The sequence below is a fragment of the Vanacampus margaritifer genome, chromosome 18 (genome assembly GCF_051991255.1).
Source record: "Vanacampus margaritifer isolate UIUO_Vmar chromosome 18, RoL_Vmar_1.0, whole genome shotgun sequence".
Lineage (NCBI taxonomy): Eukaryota > Metazoa > Chordata > Actinopteri > Syngnathiformes > Syngnathidae > Vanacampus > Vanacampus margaritifer.
The window spans coordinates 11,782,633-11,803,848 of record NC_135449.1 but is presented as its reverse complement, the minus strand read 5'-3'; the positions used below and the strand labels follow the sequence as shown (position 1 = coordinate 11,803,848).

General features: G+C 36.1%; 2 protein-coding genes across 2 annotated transcripts; one reads left to right on the top strand and one right to left on the bottom strand.

The window, feature by feature from the left end:
- Positions 1-150: 150 nt before the first annotated feature.
- On the bottom strand, positions 151-7,780 carry cops3 (COP9 signalosome subunit 3). Its single transcript, XM_077551092.1, has 12 exons — positions 7,592-7,780; positions 6,409-6,538; positions 5,943-6,055; positions 4,823-4,872; positions 4,230-4,322; positions 3,873-4,052; positions 3,345-3,485; positions 3,036-3,209; positions 2,021-2,107; positions 1,787-1,900; positions 1,640-1,720; positions 151-889 (listed from the first exon to the last, which is right to left on the bottom strand). Exons 1-12 carry the CDS (start codon positions 7,644-7,646, stop codon positions 836-838), a joined length of 1,272 nt encoding a protein of 423 aa, XP_077407218.1. The 5' UTR covers positions 7,647-7,780; the 3' UTR covers positions 151-835.
- A 508-nt stretch (positions 7,781-8,288) lies between these two features.
- nt5m (5',3'-nucleotidase, mitochondrial) lies at positions 8,289-14,261 on the top strand. Its single transcript, XM_077551093.1, has 5 exons — positions 8,289-9,083; positions 9,457-9,557; positions 10,016-10,076; positions 10,176-10,290; positions 12,879-14,261. The coding sequence occupies exons 1-5, from the start codon at positions 8,811-8,813 to the stop codon at positions 13,016-13,018; spliced, it is 690 nt and encodes a 229-aa protein (XP_077407219.1). The 5' UTR covers positions 8,289-8,810; the 3' UTR covers positions 13,019-14,261.
- The last annotated feature ends 6,955 nt before the right edge of the window (positions 14,262-21,216 follow it).

Sequence of the window (21,216 nt, the reverse complement as noted above, 5' to 3'; positions counted from 1 at the left end):
GATTGGTCCAATTTTCCCAGAGGCGACATCCGCCTGTGTGAAGGAACTCATTGGTTTAGATCGTAAATCATCTTCGTTGTAATGATAAACAATTTTTCCCACGCCAAATTGAACATTCGTTTTACTGTACACAATTATCAGAAGCATGAAGCCAATTCTTGAACAATTTATTACAGATCCACAACTGCAACATGACGGTTTGGTTATATCCGTTGACTTGGCCTTTTGTAATAAGCTGTCAAAAACGATTTTCTGTACAGTGCTGTAGCGACCTCTAGTGGATCCAACCTATGAAAAAATAGAGGAAAACAAAAACAGTGCGCCATTGGCACTCTTTGCCATATCTATGATCTTTGCACTGTTTGTTCAAAGACACGTTTGCGTGTGCAGACTCTACATTCTAAACAAATGCAAGAGGGACACTATCATTGCAGTCGTAACAAATGTAGATTATAATTTGATTTATTCCTTGCCAGCCAAAGTTGTCATCATGCAGCAAATGGTGAGATTATTCACAAATATGCTTGGAACAAACAAGTCCTGCTTTTATTATTGTGTCCTGTGATAACATAGCAGTGTCACTCCAACCTCAACATTGATAAATAAAACACTGGCAAAATCCTTCTCTTTTTCAATTCCTGTAAAGATCGTTTTGCAATCCTTCACAAACTGAAAAAACAACAACCAAATTCACCACCATTCCACACGTTTAGATCTTCTCAACCAATGTCCTTATGCAATAGAATATTTGTTTTTCCTCTTAAAAAAAAACATCCAACGCATCCATGGAAGAATGTATTGGGGGATGCAGCATTTTCTGGCAGTCTGAGGCCCCTCAGGAGTAACTTGATGTTTTGCTGCCAACATCATCCTCCTGCGTTCCCATACTCTAAAATGAAAATAAAAGTCACATGTCAGACATGTCTGGCAAAGTTCATTTTACAGAGACAGATTGTGATGATTCTTCAAATTATATATAAATGCTTCAAAGATCAACAGAACTGTTTCTTTTGAAAGGGTCAATATTGTACAACTGGTGGATGGTACGGTAATCTTGCCCCATTTGGGTTAAATAACAAAGACTAGCAGAAATCAACTCATTTTATTGCAGGCTAAATCATTTAGTCCTCTGTTCACGACAGAGTTCCGTTCCTAGCAGTCTAAACGCAAACACAGTAATACAGGGAGCGGCGGCCATTTAGCCATTTATTGTCAACTGAAAATAACATCACAGGTGCTTATGGCTCAAGTAACGACCAATCACGGCACAGCTTCAGAAAACAGGTGAGCCGTGATTGGTTGTTACCTTAGCCACTGTGATGTCATTTTCAGTCAGTAGCAAGTGGTGAAATAGCAGCCCCCCCTGAGATAGATAAAAATTTGTGGATTTTGCTGCTTAATTCATATTACTCCACAAACGCAATATTAATCACAATACCATGTTTAGACTAGTGAGGCAACTTAGAACATATTATCGTAAAGAAAATGTTTGGGTTGACTTTCCTTTTAAATGCTCATTGGTCTACGATGTGTGTTTTTAGCATGTACAAATGACTAAAATTAAAAAAGCTAAATGGTGGCACACAATGAATAGTAGTGTAAATGTATAAAGAAAACACAATCGTGAAAATGGTCTTACCTTCTGCACAAACTGTGGGTTTACTGTGATTTCTTGATCCATAGATTTTAGTTTCTCATCCAATTCTATACATTTCAACATCTGAAAGAAAGCACAATGAGTTTTATGAGAGGCTTCAATTATTTTTGAAAGTTACACTTTTCTCACCTCTTGGTCAATTTTGTGTAGCATTGCTGGATTATTGTATTTTTCTGGGTTGTCATGGAAGCACACCATGCCGTCCTTTTGGTTAATGCTAGCGTAGATCTCACCGTCTTCAATCTGCTCAGAAACCCACGACGATATTAAAACAAGGACTAAATAATTCAAAGGTGAATAAAACTCAAATGTTGGAAGTGATACTTCTGCATATATTACTGTTGTCATTGTGGACCACCTCACCATGTGTAAGACGTATTTCTCCGCCTCTTGAGGCCCTGAAAGCTGCACCCGACTTGCCATGTCTTGCAAAGACAGTGTCAGGAAAGTCTGCAGGGAGACGGCAAAAAAAACATGTCAGAAAAACATCGCATAACATTTTCATCCGAGTACCGCATACTTGGATGACTTCATTGCACACCAAAAATCTAATATCATGTCCAGAGAAAACACCCTTATTTATTTAGTCATTTTATCAGCATTACCCCAGCTATCATCGCATCATACTGACAGGTTTCAGACCAGCTGTGGGTTTTTTTTTTATCTACAGTGTCATGCGAAGGTTTAACTCCCTTCAAACTTTTTGACCTTTTGCCAGATTTCAGGCTTCAAACAAAGATATCAAAAAAAATTTTTTTTGATGAAAAATCTGCACCAATTTGTGGGACACAAATGTGAAGTGGAATGAAATTTATATTTCAAACTTGTTTTTGTTGATGTTTTACACAAATAACTGAAAAGTAGGGCATGCAAAATTATCAAACCCCTTTTTGCTCAGTGCAGCCAACAGGAGTTCCCTGATGTTTTTCTGAGTGATCCAATGTGTACCTTTTATAAAATTGTTGACCCAATGAATGGTAGGATAAAAGAAACAGGAAATAGACAGAACAAGAAACCACCTCATTCTTTTGTTATAGAACCATTTGTAATCCCATTATGACCAAATAAAATATAGTTTTCCGTCACTTTTCACTGGTGATACATTTCAAGCCCCCCCCCCCCAAAAAAAAGTAAATTTCTACGAAGTAGAGGTTGACTTGTTTTTAATTATTATTTTCTATGTAATTTTGTTGGGGGGGGGGGGGCTTTACAGAGACCTCTGTTAAGCCATATGAAACTCTTGTTACACTTGAAACATTTGTTACACTTAATAACTTTGACTTTGTTTTTTAATGTCAGGTGTCCTAAGGTCAATGTTACTAATAGAATCAAATACTGTATATTACCCATCACCACATCAGAGCTGCCACACACACACCTTTGTTAGCCTCTGGATGTTCTTTTTGTAGAGGGAGGAGAGACACTGCTTGACCAGGCCCGTGTTGTTGTCTCGCGTGAACGTCTCGCTGTGTTTGTTGACTACGCCGCGCAATTCAGTGGGGTTGTTGGTGGTGTAAACCTGAGCTAGCTCATGGTAGGCGTTGCTCAAGGGCTGAGGAAAAGCAACATGAAAGAAGCGAATAATTAAAAGTGTATGATCTCCATGCGGATGCTCGCTTACTTTGAATACTAAGCACTACTCGTAAATGGAGATTTTATGACATCAACCTTTATAGGCCACTCTTACCTTGATAAACCTCCCCACGATTTGTGAGGTGTATTTGGGCAGTTGCTGCACTTTGCCGTGGAGAATGAGTGAGACCAGGATGTATTTCTTGTAGGATTCCAACATGATGTGGCTCACTGCCATGGCTGGAGTGGTTATTGCCTTGAAGGTGTAAAAACATTACAAATAAATAAATAAATGACAGGTGATGAGGATTTCATTCATCTGCACTACACTTTTTCCAAGTCAAGACTGAGTGTTTTATTATTTTTATATCTTGTTAGTTCAATTTTATACTTGTATGATTTCACTGTTCACTTCCTCAAATATGACACAAGTTAAAGGTTTTATGATGACTGGAGGGACAGTTTGACCTTGGGTATCAAAAGTTAAGGCACATTGTTTGTCGTGGTTACCTTCTACAACATGGCTTCATTTTTTACCAAACATGTAAGGTAAGAATGTTTACTCAAACAAATGCCTGTACAAAGAAATGAAAATAAAAACATCTGGAACAGCGCTTTGGATGAAATACAGCAGAGGACGTACCTGTTCATAAAAATACAGTGCTCTATCGAAATTTTTCAGGCCCATGTAGATCATGCCACCATAGTAGTAGTAACATAAAAAGTGCTTTGCGTCGTAAGCCCCGTTCTCCTTACAGATGTCCATCATGTCAAGCTCCAGGAAGGGCAGGGCTGGCTTGAAGCACTTTGCTAACAAGCACAACTGTTGAGGAAATTCAACAGGGAAAACGGAATTTGTTATAGAAAAGTCATAATATAATAATGAGATTAGATCAACGACATAAAATCACACATCCTATTTGGAAAGTGTGATTTAAACCACACGATGTTATTGTGGACACTGTTGTGTGACAGATACAGAAGGCACAGTGACACTCACCTGACACAGGTCTGCATGAACTGAGGTAAGTTGGTTTGTGTTCATCTGCATTTTGTCTATTGCCTGTTTCAGGATGACGACGCCCCTCAATGGCTGCCACAGAGGGAGAAGGAAAGAAATGCTACTTAAAAATTCAAACCCTGAGAAAATGAGGACCACACTTTAAAATGTGTTAAAATATTTAGTAGGGGAGGGGAAGGAGATGATTCTGTTTATGTAATGACTCTATGACTGAAATTAGAGCACAAGGATAAATAAAATGCATATGAAAGAAGCTACAGAGACATGCATGCCAACCTATGCCAAAAGATAACAATAGACATGCTAAGACCTGGTACATCTGTGCTTGTACATATTAATATGCACAAGTAAAAAGTCCTCTATTATGAAACAACAAATAGTGTAGCAAAAAAAGATATGATTAATTTACCTGTCAGCTTCATTAGTTTCAGTCCTTTATTTATTTTTCATATATTTGTTGAATTGTTAAGGGTTTAAGACATTTTGATTTTTAATTGGTATCGCTGCATAAGTACATTAACCGTAATTTTATGAATTCAGTTCTGAACCTTAATGTAAATCTGTAGTCTTACCTGTTTCCGCTCTACAAGGGCATTTGTCAACTGGTGGCAGAGACCAGCAACTATGAGGAAACAAAAGGAGTGGTCATGAACATCATGATAATAGCAGATAAACATATAAATTACAGATAGACAAATATGTTTTTCTCTGATTAGTGGTCAAGGAGGCCGATGATATTTGGCACCGATATTCGTTTGCAGTAAAAAGGAAAACTCTAATACAAAAACCCTTAACGTTGTTTGGATGCCATTAAGCATGTTTATTAACTCATTCACTGCCATTGACGGCTATAGACGTCAAAAATTCAATGTAACTATTTTCTATTAGTTTAACATTTTCCCCACTTTTGTTAAGAGTATGAAAACCTAGAATTTTTTTTATTGCATTAGAACAGATATAAAATTTGTGATTAATTGTGAGTTAACCAGTGAAGTCATGCAATTGACGATTAAAAATGGTAATCACCTGACGCCCCTAATTTTTAATAATCTTTCCTTTAAAAAAAATGTTTTTAAAAATTGGAAAAAATAATCACAATTATTTTATTTATTTATTTTTAAAGAAAAGATTAAATAAAAATTAGGGGTGTCAGGTGATTAAAATTTTTAATCTTAATTAATTGCAATACTTCACTAGTTAACGCACGATTAATCACAAATGTTATGTCTGTTCTAAATGTACAAAAAAAAAAAATCTAGGCTTTCATACTCTTGTTGACAAGTGGAAAAAAAATTTCAACTAATAGAAATAGTTCAAATGAATTTATGACGTCTATAGCCGTCAATGGCAGTGAATGAGTTAAACATCTTTTCAGATTTGCAAAGTTAGTTATTTTTTCCTTTTACCTTAAAACAATAGATTTGTTTTCAAATTCCAACAAAAAGTGCAGCACATTCCCAGGATCAGCAGCATCTCTTAGAACACATAAATAAAAGCTAAATTGATTTTTTTTAAATGGCTGATGCTGATATGTGCCGAAATGCCAAATTTCGTTGCCAATAGTCGGCCTGGCTGGTAATCGGTCCATCCCTACATCCCTCGTATAAATATACAAATACATTACATACAACGTTGCTAAGATAGTTACTGCCGAAATAGATGAGTGTAAAAAGTTTGGTCGATAGGACTTACAAGTGTCTGTTGCATATCTAATGTGCTCGCCATTGCAAGTACTGATGAAGAGCTGGACTTGGGAAAAGAGTGTCTCAAAATCAGGGATGTTTGGCATGGAGAACTTTACAAATCTGGAACGCAGTACAGTCACAGATCAGAAGAAAAAAAACACACACACACACACAGGGAGCCTTCATGATTATTTTGTGTTTGAGTCATACAACAGTGTTACACAAATGTTTTGTTATACGTGAACAATAATTTTCCCAACAGTTACATTTTTGTCCAGTAATAAATCCTGACTCGAAATAAAATGTACAAATATAAAACATGTACAAAAACTACACAATAACAAAAAGGGGCATGGGCAAAATGCAAAGTGGAGGCACGGCATTTGGTCATAATACTGTACTGGTGCAATAAAATAGCAGCAGACCTCTCTGGGGGGTGTAAATGAGTCATGACTTGCACAGAGCGCACTTACAGCACAGCCAGCACACCGAGGGAGTGCTCCTGAATATCCAAGGCCCCCAGCACTGTGTCCAGGTGCGACAGGTTCTTGGCCAGCAGCTCCCCGCTCTTGTTGATCAACTCGCATAGCTGAGTCATCTGGCCTACAGAGGAAGAAATGATGGTGGACAGAACATATAATATTCAGCATTTTGAAAGTAAGTTTCTCGAGGAATACACAATTGTGATTGCGACTTACATGAGTGAACTCGCTGTACCAACACTTGAATTCATGCCTGCAATTGTGATGATTTTTTTTTTTAATTAACAAATATTTCTCAAAAATTAACTTTTCTTGAATATGACTTATGGTTTAGCATAACATACTGTAGCTCGCCAGTATGACTTGCTATGATTTAAAACAGAAGAATGTTAACATTTACTTATTTATTATTCATTTAAACTTAACATGGTACACATTTCATAATGTAACAAATATTTTATAGTTTGTTTAAAATAAAATAGTATGTTCAATTGAAATGTATTTATTTTTTCTCTCAAATATTTCAGAAAATAACTATTTAGTTTAGTAATTTTAATACCGCGATATCGCAGTATTTTTTGCTCACGGATATCATTCCGCCAGAATCTAATATCAGGAATCTCTTTAGATGAAAAAATAAGAAACCCTGTATAAATGCCATTGAATCATCAACACCATTTAAGTTCTCACTAAACAACAGACCAGAAGTCCATTTGTTTGAGATACAAAGCTTGAATTGTGATTAACTGTAGATATAATTTGAAGCCAGTCGGTCAACAGTCCTGTCAAGGCCTTCGCAAAAGCACAGAGATTGACAGGGCACCATAACCAGTCAAATTAGTCGATTTCGTTGGTAAGCCAATCACGGGAGACTAGGGTGGGACTTCCGGTAGCCAGTGCCCAGAAAATATTTTCTAGATCAGAACGAGAAAGTATCATTTTTACTATTTTGTTCGAATATCTACCACGTCCACACACATCCACTGTCATCACATGTACTAACACATTCTGTGGTTATATTTCGCATACTCGTATTGGCAGCGAAAGACTCTTTAGCAATGTGTTTACATGATGAGGCAAAAATAAGTGAATCTGGCTATCGGCAAAGCATAGGGTAGCATATGCAGGCTAACTAGCCAGTACTTCCCATGCGAACGTGTTAAGCAAAGCCTACCTTGAGCGGAAAGCTGCCGCACATTGTTCACAAACTGCTCCAAGGCTGAAGCCATTATATCATGTGTCCAATGTGGAGGTAATTTTCACGGGTTTTCATTCAAACGTCAGAATCAACTCCGTCCGTACTGAGACAGGGGCCACACAGCCGCCACTGGGTATTCTCGCGATACCCTATGAAGTTAACGGATTGCAACGAGATTTTTTAAGTAAGGGAATTTTTTTAAAGGGCCCGACACCAATATACGAGTCACGCAAAATACTACTTTGTGGAGCGGTGGCGCCATCGTTAAATCCGTAAAATATTCACTTACTCAATTGTACATATTGTCTGAGGGACCATACACCATTTCGGCTAAATTAATGTTGGCTAAGAAATACTGTACATGAATTGACGTCACATCTGCCGGGTTTGTACAAAGATCATATAAGAGAGTGAGAGCGCAAACGAATTTAAACAACTGTGCTGATTTTTTGAAGAAAATACGTTTTCGTACATACGCGATCCTGAGAAATACAATGTTTTGAATCAGATGAATTTTATAAATAGTGCGTGTTGTCGCTGTTACTGCATTTCAGATACTGTACATGTTTGTTTGTTTTTTACTTATATTTCCACCACTTCTAAAGCAACAGCAACCTAATAATAATAACAATAATAATAATAATAATAATAATAATAATAATAATAATAATTGGGCCACTTAGTCACATTTGCTGATTGGAAAGCGCAGAGTCGACGCAGTACTATCTTGTTTCGACAGTATATCTTTGTTCTTGTCAGTACAGTTTGTTCCTAGTTCAGCACAACTACGGTGTTGTTTACCTATGAAACCATAGTGTTACAATATTCTGTGTTCTTTTCTTCGGGCACCCAAAAACAGCAATTTTCTCCCAGGCTTTCAACTTGATAGGTTATGGGGAGCTGCGGGACATTTGACAAGTGACAACACGTTAACAAGCGATTCAATCAGACCCTAGCACAGGCCTGTCACGTTTGACCTGTCCGCCGCTGTGGACTTCGCTTCAAAGCTAACGTCAAGATAGCATCCGAGCTGTGCAGATAAAACGCAGAGGCGATTAAACGTTATGCGGACAAAAAACGTCAACAGAAGACGAATGCAATCCATGCAGCGTGCATGACAAAACTGTCTTTCCATGTGGACTTTTCCCACGAGCTCATCTGCAAGAGTTAACTGGTGCCGCCCAAGTCCACTATCATGTTATCGTCGACCACAAGCCGTCTACTGGGAAGAGGGAAAGCGTTGCTTCTAAACAAATTTAAAGGGAGCTGCGTTAATATGAAGCTTAACTCCGGTACTGGCAAGAGACTACGGGTCCTGGTCGACATGGACGGCGTCCTGGCCGATTTTGAAGGGGGGTTCTTGAAGAAGTACCGGGCCAGGTACCCGGACGAACCCTACGTCACCCTGGAGGACAGGAGAGGCTTTTGGGTGTCCAAGCAGTACGGGAGACTTCGGAGTGATCTTTCTGTAAGTAAAGTGACATGCAACTCTTCTTTCCTTAATGATTTTCAATTAAACACTTGTGACCCAAACGATGAAAAACACCCTCATCATTTGAAACGCCTTGTAAATTAAGTGTCATTTAGTGAATATTTACGATGGATTTGGGTGACAATCAGAGTCACCAAATTATGCTTATTAGGGTTACTTTTTGGGTATAGCATAATATAGCGACTGCACATTGTATGACCATATAAAAAGATAGCCATGTGTTTTGCACAGTACTAATTATGCATAACAATCACGTGAATATATGATCTAAGTCATGCTATGTGCACAAATTTTTTTTTTTTTTTTATCTCCTGCTAATAAACACCAAGCACGTGTTCCTTATCTCCAGGAGAAAGCCATAAGCATCTGGGAGTCCAAGGACTTTTTCAGAGATCTGGAGCCCCTTCCTGGTGGAGTCGAGGCAGTCAAGCAGATGACCAAAATGGACAAGTAGGTTAACGACAACAAAGTGTGAAGGATCTTAAGCCAGTAGCATGTAAATGCCTTAACATGTGGGGAAAAGCTTGACAAGGCTGTGTGCAAGGGGCTTTAGCATTGTGACTTTCTATGCTTATCTGCTGCCATCTTGTGGTATTTCAAGCTAAAATATTGACATTCATTTATAACTGACACACAAAGTGAATCTGAATTTACATTAAATTGTCATGCATTCGCTTACTCAGTGTCAACAAGGTGATTTTGTTTCCTGCTGGTCTGCATTTTTTTGTGTCATTGAAGTTATGAAACAGAATTTTCTAAATGAGCCTTCTGTGGTTCTTAGAGTAACCGCACGCAACATTACTTCTACTGTGTCTACTTCTACAGCACATTAACAGATACAAAAAAAAAAAAAAGATAAATAAAAATACTGTCATTTTGTGTCATTTTTCCACCCTTCCCTTCCGCAGCACAGATGTCTTTATTTGCACCAGCCCCATCAAGCATTTCAAGCACTGCCCTTATGAAAAGGTACACTCTCTTGCTTATCAATTTTTCCCTTAAGCAACTGTTACAGCATGGTATTCCCTCAGTTGTGTGTGTGTGTGTGTGTGTGTGTATCTCTTCCAGTATGCGTGGGTAGAAAAGCATCTGGGGCACGAGTTTCTGGAGCAGGTCATCCTGACCAGAGACAAGACGGTGGTCAGCGGAGACATCCTTATCGACGACAAGCCTGACATTTTAGGTACAACTTTTAATTTGATTACAATCATGTAGAACCACACAGTACCAATTATTTATTTATTTTGGGCAGTGGGAATTCCCAGTTCCCCATATTCACAAGCACTTTGGCCACAGTTATGAATGAGATTTCCATGTACTGTATGTGCAGTATTAAAACACTAATTGACAGGTCCCAGGCACACAAAATGAACTCATTCACTGCCATTGACGGCTATAGACGTCAAAAATTCATTTGAACTATTTCTATTAGTTTAACTTTTTTTTCTACTTTTGTTAACAAAAGTATTTTTTATTGTACATTTAGAACAGATATAAAATTAGTGATTAATTGTGAGATAACTAGTGAAGTAATGCGATTAATTACGATTTTTTTTGTAATTATCTTAACGTCGTGTCAGGCGATTAAAATATTTAATTATAATTAATCGCATAACTTCAATAGTTAACTCACGATTAATCACATATTTTATATCTGTTCTAAATGTACAATAACAACTTTTGTTTTAGGTTTTCATACTCTTGTTAACAAAAGTGGAAACAAATGATAAACTAATAGAAATAGTTCAAATACATTTTTGACATCTATAGCCGTCAATGGCAGTAAATGAGTTACATAGGCTTAATATTGAAAAATAAATATGTAAGAAACAATATGTATTTATTAAATGTCCAACAACATACTCAAACAAAAGCTTGAATCTTTGAATGGTTTTTCTCTGTTTTTCAAATAAATAACTATAACATTTAAATAACTATACCCACTGGTAAAACTACACAATATGTAATTGTTGCTAATAATATTAGCATGACAATCAGTTGGCTAGTACACTTGGCTTTTATTAATGTTCCGTGATATATAGTGAATTTAAAGCTGCAATATGGAACCTTTTTTTCCACAAAAATATCTTTACAATAGCCTTTTTATTTGACCATTTATGACGGAAAGATCTTCTAATTAGTGGATTAACACTTTAGCTGTTTACAATGGGTACTCCTGCAAGCCTCTGGCCAATAGTTTTCAAACTGGATTCGGGTTCGAATTTCCTGCGCCGTCTGCGGATGTGACATAATGTGTGCGGTGTGTAGGTGATGAAGGGTATGTGCAGTTTAATTTTTCGTCAGCAGGTGGCAGTAGCGATTCAAAATAGAATATTCTACGTTCATTAGCTTTACATTTGCTACTTTAGCAAATGTACTAATCGCAGGACCAGCCAGTTGGCATTTTGTTGTGTTAGCGTTAGCATCAATGCTATTAGATTTGCAATAAGTGCAGTGCTTCTCAATTATTTTTTGGGCACACCCTAACACCAGGAGATAGACATTTAGCTCACCCCCGCATAGTAATCTGACATTTCGTTCAAAAAATAATGTACGTAATTTTTTGGGGGGGGATCAAATGCTGAGTCACAGGCATATTTCAGAATGTCATTTAAGTGGTTGACTGTACGCCCTCCAGTGGACAAAATTGGCAACCACAGTTCATTTTAGCAAAAAACTGAAGTTTGTGTTGTCTGTACGGGCCAGATTGGACCAGCTGAGGGCCGTATGTTTGACATCCCTGAAATACCCCTTGCGCCCTATCTGACATTGAGGGCGCCACTGCCACCTACTGTATTGGATGTGCAATTACACTTTATTGTGGCAAAAAAACTAATTCCCTGGGGTCACAATGCAATGGATAAGTCTGTTTAATAAACATGTCAGGTTAATAAACACATTTGACGTAAAACAAGAAACTCAATGGACACTTCATTAGGTACCCTAATTAAAAATTCTGCAGACCATTAAAAAAAAAACTCAAAATATATTGAGTTACTTTTAAATAAGTTTATCAAGTTTAGTGATTAAAAAAAAAAAATCAAAACACTGTAACAGCATACAAAATGTAACTTGTTGCAGTGTAATGTAATTAGAATATTTTATGCACATTTTTTTTTTTTTTTTTTTAATATGCAGAATAACATTTCTTTTATTATTGCCATAGTGACCTATGTTTTGAGATATTTTGCTGTGGACCAATGAAAACACGATTAAACATTTTGGCCTAAATTCCAAAAAGTATGTTTGGCTTAAACGCAACACTGCAAATCACCAAAAGAGCACCATGAAGCAAGTTGGCGGTAGCATCATGTATTGAGACTTGACTTGGGATTTTTATTGTATTTTTTTCTCCCCAGATGGAGCAATTGTTTCCATTTTTACTTCAAATCTCAAAAAGATAATGAAAACAATAATTTAATTGATTTGTCCTGGTTATAGGCTTTATCTTGGTCTCATTTTTTATATTACAAAAACCTGACATTTGAGCAGGGGTGTGTACACTTCTTATACCCACTGTAAGACATTTCAAACATGAAAGGAATTCCGGTGTGCGCTATAAAGGAAAGAAAACCAAACAAAAGACTGATTTCGTAATGCTGCTTGTGTAATGCCATGTGGGTGTTTCAAGTGATTCACCAGCACCTTTTAAAGACAGCTGCTTCATCATCTTGGTGTCTTGTAAGGCAACCAGTGTGTAGACATCGCATAATATAAAAACAGCTTGTGCGTTCTTATGTCATTTAATAACTGACCGCATCCCGTGTGTAGGCGTGGAGCCCAAACCCACCTGGGAGCAGGTTTTGTTCACCGCTTGCCACAACAAGCACCTTCCCGGCAACCCCTCACAGAGACGCTTGCTGTCCTGGTCCGACGACTGGCGAGCCATTCTGGACAGCAAAAGGCAGTGACGTGACGTGACGTCTTTAAATACAAGCTCAAGGGCCTGAAAATCACCAGCAGAGTTGCCTTATATCTATGGGTGCCAAGGCCCATTGAGGCAAGTGGACACTGAGCCAAGAACCGAGCAGGTCTACCTTAGTTGACCACAAGTGGGCGCTATAAGACTGAAGCATGTTTTAATCCAGTCAGACATAAACAGGTGGGTGCAAACAAATGTGAATATCGAGGAAAGTCCATTTATTTCAATCAGTCATTCAATATTTCAGTTGGCGTATGGTAAAGTAATATAACATAAAACTTTTAACTTTTTCAAACAAATTATTAACATAAATAGGCTTTACTCAATATTTTATTTTTTTATTTTTTTTTTTACACCTGCCTTATGGACCCGACTGAACTTCGTTTTAGCAGCTAAATGTTCAAATGTATGTGTTTGTGTGAGAAAATGCTTTCAAAGTTAACAGATGTTTGCAGAGGTGCATGAAGGAACCACTGGACATGCAACAAACACTCCGCGACACACCACTAGTCAGCCTACCAATAAGTGCGTGCAATACATAAACATAAGAAAAACACACATGCCTGTTTTTCTCTCTTTTATTTGATTATTTTCTTTCTTTTTTGGTGCTTCTTTACTTTTATTTTAAACATCTATGCATTTAATTAACAAGTTTGGATTTTGTTGATTGTTATTTTGCCTCACAGTCAAGAAACAGCTGATCAGGAAAGGAGGCATCATTTTTTAGATTTGCATACAGCAATGCATGCGTTCGCCTACTGTTAGTTTAGAATAAGAGGAAGTAAAATAGGACTGATTTGTTTTTAAAGTTTGACAACTAAATATTAAGAAGTGTTTTTTTTCTTCTTTTTTTAATTAGCATGTTTTCCTCTTCTTGCATGCTTAACATTTGCAGTACATTCTGAAATGTCCTCTTCTTGAGAGTTTTACTTAAAAAAAAAAATAAAAAATCAAAGTACTGTAACATGAATTACAAGAGCCAAATTAGGTTCTCTTTAAAAAAAAAAATTTTTTTTTTACCATTGAGTGGTAACATGAAAGATTGTCTACAATAAATCCAAATTTTATGTCTGTGTTGCAGTTTTCTACCTGTGGGTTTAGTTTGCTTGAACAGCTGATAATAAATGGCAGTGCTTCCTCTTTTCATAGCTATTTATGTTACATCCGATCCTTTAAGATTCAATTTTTTCGTCAATAATTTGATTTATAGTTGAAATAAAAAGTCTACACACCCCTGTTGAAATGTCAATGTTTTTATGATATGTATAAAGCAGGGGTGGCAGGCGATTAAAAATGTTAATCCTAATTAATCGCATGACTTCTATAGTTAATTCACAAATTTGATATTTGTTCTAAATGTACAATTAAATAGACAATAACAAATTATAATTTTTCATTAATGTTGAACTAATTGACATATGGCTGCATCATTTAGCCATCTTATCTAAAAGTCATATTTTAGATACAGTAAATTCATAATGATTCATAAAATTCAGTTAAAATTAAAATGTACTATACTGCAAAAAACGAGTGTAATATTGATTTGTATTTAGGTCATTTTTCTGCCACTAGATGGCATAATTGCATTTCGGTGACAGCTCAGTGCTTTTTCCTTTTCATATTAAGAGCTATCTAATCTTTACCATGAAGTAACTTGTGACATTATGCACATTTTTAAAATTGTAAAATACAACTTGACCCCAGTCTCCACAAATATATGCATTATTATTAAATTTGTTACTGCTAAATTTTGATATGGACGCGTCTGCTGCATTACGACTGGATTTTCGCCAGTACATGCTTTCCAAGAAAGGGGCGGACAGTAATCGTGTGTTAAAAAAAATTGTGATGTTAAAAGAACTTAAAATTAATGCACTGATTTTGCAATTATTTTAATATTGTATCCTTATTAACATTAAAGAAAACAAAATGTATATATATATATATATATATATATATATATATATATATATATATATATATATACATTTACCACAAAGAATAACTTTTTTTTTTTTGAATTGTGCATCATTTTGCCTGAAATTATAAATAAATGAGCTGCCATCTACTGTACTGGATGTGCAATTACATTTTATTTTGGTAATCTAAAAAAATAAAATACAAAGGATTTTAAGACGCAGCAAAATGCGGGTGCAAATGAAATGCAATTAAAGGTGTTATCAGCGGCCACAGTTCATTCTTTGTGGATTTGACCCTGACTGCTGTAGTAAAAGCCAAAGGGGCCCGCAACAAAGTTTTATTTGAGGGTGTGCATATTTATGCAAACACAATTACATTTGTTTTAGTTGACCATGCTACAGGTGACATTAATGTGTGTGTGTGTGGGGGGGATAGAAGTAATCTTAGTCTCATTCTTAAAACCTGATGTTTAAACAGGGGTGTGTAGAATTTTAAAAGCCATTGTATGTAACTAAGAAAGGAAATTAAAAAAGCAAAACTAGCTACTGTGACCCATGGGAGGTTTGCTCATGGTCTAGTGCTGCTTTAATGCGTCAGGATCGGGTACAGGGTGTCTTCCATCCGCGCAGCACACAATGAAATCTCAAGACTATCAAGGCATCCTAGAGCAAAATGTGCTTTGCAGTGTGAGAGCACTTGACCTTACCTGCGGTCATCTGCCAACAGCGTTACGTAAATGTGGCGATTTCCTCTAAAAGATTGCACAACAAAATATTAAGTGAAGGGGATCATCATTTTTGGTGAGGCCAGTTACATCGCTTTACTTTGTATTCCCTTGGCTTGGTTTTCTTTTCCACAATATGTCACTGATATTATTTCCGTTAAGCTTATTTTATGCTACAGTATTATACTGATTGATTATCACGTAAGAATATGGTTCCATTTATTGGAAGGCATAAAATGTCATGACATGTTTGGATTTGACATGACATGTTTGGATTTGTACATTGAGTCTTATATATTAATGTATTTCAGAAACATTTTTCAGAAACATTTTTCAGAAACGGTTTAGTCATCATAACCATAACAAATTTGCTTCATGGTAACAAAATTCTAGAAAGGCTGTACTCTGAATCCATGTACAATGCATTTCTCACTTAAGTAGTAGCAAACATCCTCTTCATAATGCTTTAATATACATTCCATCCATTTTGGGGGGTACTTTCCTTCATTAGGGTCAAAGGTGAGCTGAAGCCTATCCCAGATGATCTTTAAAGCATTATGACATTATGATAACTCTACACAGCACATTTTACAACATGAAGTATTTCTCATTTACAGTAGAGCACTAATAATAATAATGGAGGAGGAGTTAAAAATAATAATAATTTAAAAAAATAATAATTTAATTTTTAAAATTGTTTTTAAATTCAATAATTTATGTATTTCATTGCTATTTCTTGGCTCAGGAATAACACATTCATTATCATTAGTTGTATGTAAATATATCGAAAGTCATGTTTTTATTTTTTCCAGAAATTTTCTGGAGAGTATATCTTTTATTTAATCCTCCCTTTTTGTGTGTTCCACTTTATTACATCATCTTTTGTCCTTAATTTGATCAAACTTTATATAGATTATGTTTTTAAATCGAATGCATGCCTTGTTTAAACACTGATGTCATTATTGTGCAATGTTTCTCAAAGAGTGAGATTTTAGTTGACAAAAATGAACAAAAATCATTATTTGGCCTTTCATTAAGATAACTTCTTGAGTTGAAGGTCTCAAAATATGTCATTTGTTTTTGAAGATGAACATCATCTAAATATGTGAATATATTACATTATAAGTGTAGCTGTGCAAATTGTTATTCTAGTTGGAAAGACAATTTGTATAACTGTAAAGATATGGGTATAATAAATGTCACCACACATTATTGTCACTTTAACTCATTCACTGCCATTGACGGTTATAAACGTCAACAAATCATTTTAACTATTTCTATTAGTTTAACATTTTTTTCTACTTTTGTTAACAAGAGTATGAAAACCTAGATTTTTTTTACTGTACATTTAGAACAGATATACAATTTGTGATTAATCGTGAGTTAACTGTTGAAGTCATGCGATTAATTACGATTAAAAAGTTTAATCGCCTGACGCCCCTAATTTTTAATAATCATCTCGTCAGGCGATAATTTTTTTTTAATTGTAATTAATCACATGACTTCACTAGTTAACTCACGATTAATCACAAATTTTATATCTGTTCTAAGCGTACAATAATAAAAAATAAGGTTTTCATTCTCTTGTTAACAAAAGTGGGGAAAAAAATGTTAAACCAATAGAAATAGTCCAAATGATTTTTTGATGTTTTTGCCATCAATGGCAGTGAATCAGTTAAAAAACAACATTTGAATAGCTAAACATGGCAGCTACAAATTCCTGACAGCATCATTATTCTTTCTAAAACTAAAGTATATTGGCTTCCATGTCTTTTGAGCTCTTTGTTTAAAGAGCTGGCCAACTAGATCAGTTCTGGAAGGAAGACCTCGGAAGCGCATCGTTCCAACTGAGCGCCTTCCTGATGGCCGTTTTGTTGACACAAGGGAGCTGAGTTAACTCTTAGCCAAGCACCCCACGCGTCACATTTTTTTGGTCAATGAGTGTCTCATATGACGCCCTGAACAGTAACTTATAGCTGTAGCTAACTGTAGTGGGCCTAAGCATTTATTAAAAAAATAAAAAATATATTTACGATTATTGTAAGCCACTGTAACATTATGCACAGTGTGTACTTAAATGATTCCATTAAAATGTAAATGTAGCCAAAAACAGAGGGGAAAATGTACATAAAAGTTAAATACAACAGTACTAAACCTATGTAGCATTTCGTTTGCATACCACTAGAGGGAACCCATGTGCCAGGAGTGGTATGCATACCACACTTATTTGAGAATCACTGCATTAGATTGTACCATCTCAGCTGGTAACCACTTAAAGACAACCAGCAGCTGGTTATTGTCCTTAATTAAACCACCACATGACAATGGATGATGTTTTAATCAGCCTGATAGTCTGCGGTCATTCGAGGACACGAGTACGTTGCAGTTAAAGCAATAGGCCGTGTCTATACATAACACCTGGTGTGCCCCTCCATTTGAGGCTCTTAAGTGTAATTTTAGAAGTCTGTTAATGTTGAATGGATCCAGCCTGTGTGCTTTTGCAGTATGTTTGAGGGCTAGTGGAAAATAAAAGTCCTGAAAAGTTTAGTAATGACTATAATGGTTTTCCATTTAAGGGGACGTCAACCCAAAAATATTCTTGACAATAATCCTGTATGTTCTATGCGGATTCACTAGTCTAAACACGGCATTCTGATTACTTTTGCATTTGTGGAATATGAATTAAGCAGCAACATCCACGTTTTTATCCATTTCCGGAGGCAACCATTTTACTACTTGCTGACAAGTGAAAATGACATCACAGTTGCTTAGGGCTCAGGTAACGACTAATCACGGCTAAGCTTGCGAACGTCACATGACCGGTGCGCCGTGATTGGTCGTTAGGTGAGCCGGGATTGGTTGTCCTCTGAGCCCTGAGAAACTGTGATGTCATTTTCACTTGTCAGCAAGTACCAAAATGGCCGCCTCCTGAGATGGATAAACGCAGGTAGATTTTGCTGCTTTAATCAGAAATATGTTTTTAGACTAGTGACTAGAGGATGAATAGACCAGCATCACGTTTCTAAGTATTCCTCCCCTTTTATGGGCGTAAATAATAGTAAATATTTAACGTGTAAAGTACAACTTTATTAAATCTAGTCCCTCCCCCCTTTTTTTTTTACATAACTAAGTTTAACAACTGCAACTAACAATATTCTAAAATATATATTAATAAGTATTAAATATGATTGACTATACTTGCTCAAAAGCGTACCTGAAGGGGCTGCTTGATATCAATGTGTGTACATCAGCAAGTGCTACAGTACCTCGATTGTTTTTGTACACTTGACTTTGTGCCCATTGGTACTTGTCCATCTCCTTGAGTAGCTGTGCAAAATACATACAGAACATTCTTATCCAGCTGATATCAAGGCAATGTATTCAGTTTCACAAGTTGAGAGTGTGTAGCGCTCATCAAGTGATAAGAGTATGACACAAAACCCTGACATACTTTGCCTGTCCTTCTAATAAGTAGGTTAGGTAGGGTTTTATTTATATAGCATATTTTTGTTTTAAGGCTTCACAAACAAAATGTGGAAGAAAAAAATGATTCTTTGCTCTTATTAAAAACTCTGTAACAGCATGTCAATGATGTAAACAGACTTTAATAGTCTTGGCTTGTTTTCCCCTGAATATCTTCCATAACTTTCGGGCTTTCCCTTTACTGTATTATTTTCAGGATCATGCCTAATAATTAAGCAATAGGCTATTATCGTCATTCAGTCTTGTCAACGTGGCATAACAGTCAATATTCTTCTGTTTATCTACGGCTATGACTTAATGACCAATAAATGTAGCTTTACGCATGTCACTTATTTTGCGTTCCATCAAACACAAGTTGTGGTGATATTGCGTAAAAGTGCGCGAAAATGGCTAACAGTCCTTTGTTAGCCAATGTCGCACACTTTTAGTCATCTTCTTAGTTAGGCCTGTTGTCTGTGTAATAGCCTACTTTGCTAACTCTTCCTAACTAGCTGACTAAGTTTATTAATTAAATTCAGAGTTGGCTCTTAAGAGCAGTTGTAGTTAAACAACTACTTTACATACAACAAGTACGCTATTGCCAGTTGTTAGCCGTTAGCATAGTGGCAAGCTACTTTGATTCCTCCAGAGCTCATAACCTGTCAAGCAGTGGTGTTGAACTCTGTCTTGTATTTTTGGGAGTAAGAAGACGTAGAACATATCTCAAAATAAATGAACATTCCTGAATAAATATTTTTCCAAATGACTCGCGTGGTAACATTGGCACAAGTTAGCTACTGAACCAACAAACCATTGATGTGATTTTAGTCAAGACTCTTAAGAGCGGCTGTACGTCATTTGTGGTATGAAACAACTTTGGACAACATGGGACATTGGGAATATTTTGAAGATGGTCGTAAATGTAATTTCAAATAAAATTAAAAAGTCTCACTACATCCTATTATACTGTCTTGCAGAAAGTTCCTTTTTCCATTGCCCTTGCAATGTCCTTTATTTTTCTCAGGGTTTCTGGCTTGTTTACAAACTAAGGCTGCGCCGTGCAGCATTTCTGGACATGTTGTGCTGTTTGTCCTTCTTCGAAAGCATCTTTGACAACTAAATAAGAACAGACAGAGCTCAGATGTGTCCCTAGTGCTTGACAAAGTTTGTTCCAAAACAAGTAATAATAAGGATTCATTTATCATCTAACTTATTGCGGTTGTTGTTCGGGCTCGACTGATTAATCAGCCACCTGTTTCAATCCGCCGATATTATCTAATTTGATTTTCGAACACATTATAAAATAAGACAAAATAACGACATTCAAACATGACCCTGAAAAAAAATAGCAAAAAGGTATAGTTAAAGAAATACTAAAATTAATGTATACAGAATTAAGTATTGCAAAACAGTTACAGGTTTTCTTTGTAATTCATATCTTCATTGTTGTAAGTGTTAAATGATCTGCCCAATAAAATAAATTTAATTAGTTGATCAATTGGTTACCAGAATTCTGCAGAATATTGGAATCAGCATCGAATCAACATCGGTCATGTTGTAGTTTTACATTGTTTTTCATTTACCAACAATAATGGGTTAAAAATAATGCCGTCACTCTCACTGGTATTGTGGAAGCTTAATCGTTAGTTAATCGTTATATAACCGTTTTAAATATGCTCCCCTTGCCACTGTCTAGTGAATAATATTAATCACCAAAGATTTTGAATATTAATGTCCATCATCAACTGAAAACTGTGAATTTTATCAATTTCTTCGTTTCCTGGGTTAGATAAAGTCATTAAAATCCTTCTGGAGAATTGTTATCCAACAAATGAATCATCCCAATGCTGTAATTGTTAAGAATTTTAATCAACATTTAATATAATTTACCATTTTGACCACTTTAATACTCACGTCTTTGTAATGAAAAGCGTCACTCGTGTTATTTTCTGCTGTATTCTCATCAGTTGCTATTGCGTCACCGTCGGGTCAAAACGTCCAATGCCCAAATTTGATTTAAGTTTCTCTTTTGTTGTTTTACAAATCGATACTACATGTGGATCTGTTATTTGTACAAATTA

Coding starts and splice junctions, on each gene's coding strand:
- cops3 (XM_077551092.1), bottom strand. CDS start 7,646: ATGGCTTCAGCCTTGGAGCAGTTTGTGAACAATGTGCGGCAGCTTTCC. Junction 4,873..5,942: donor TAGATATGCAACAGACACTT/GTAAGTCCTATC, acceptor GTTTCCTCATAG/TTGCTGGTCTCTGCCACCAG. Junction 1,721..1,786: donor TACACAAAATTGACCAAGAG/GTGAGAAAAGTG, acceptor GCTTTCTTTCAG/ATGTTGAAATGTATAGAATT.
- nt5m (XM_077551093.1), top strand. CDS start 8,811: ATGTTATCGTCGACCACAAGCCGTCTACTGGGAAGAGGGAAAGCGTTG. Junction 9,084..9,456: donor GACTTCGGAGTGATCTTTCT/GTAAGTAAAGTG, acceptor CCTTATCTCCAG/GAGAAAGCCATAAGCATCTG. Junction 9,558..10,015: donor CAGATGACCAAAATGGACAA/GTAGGTTAACGA, acceptor TCCCTTCCGCAG/CACAGATGTCTTTATTTGCA.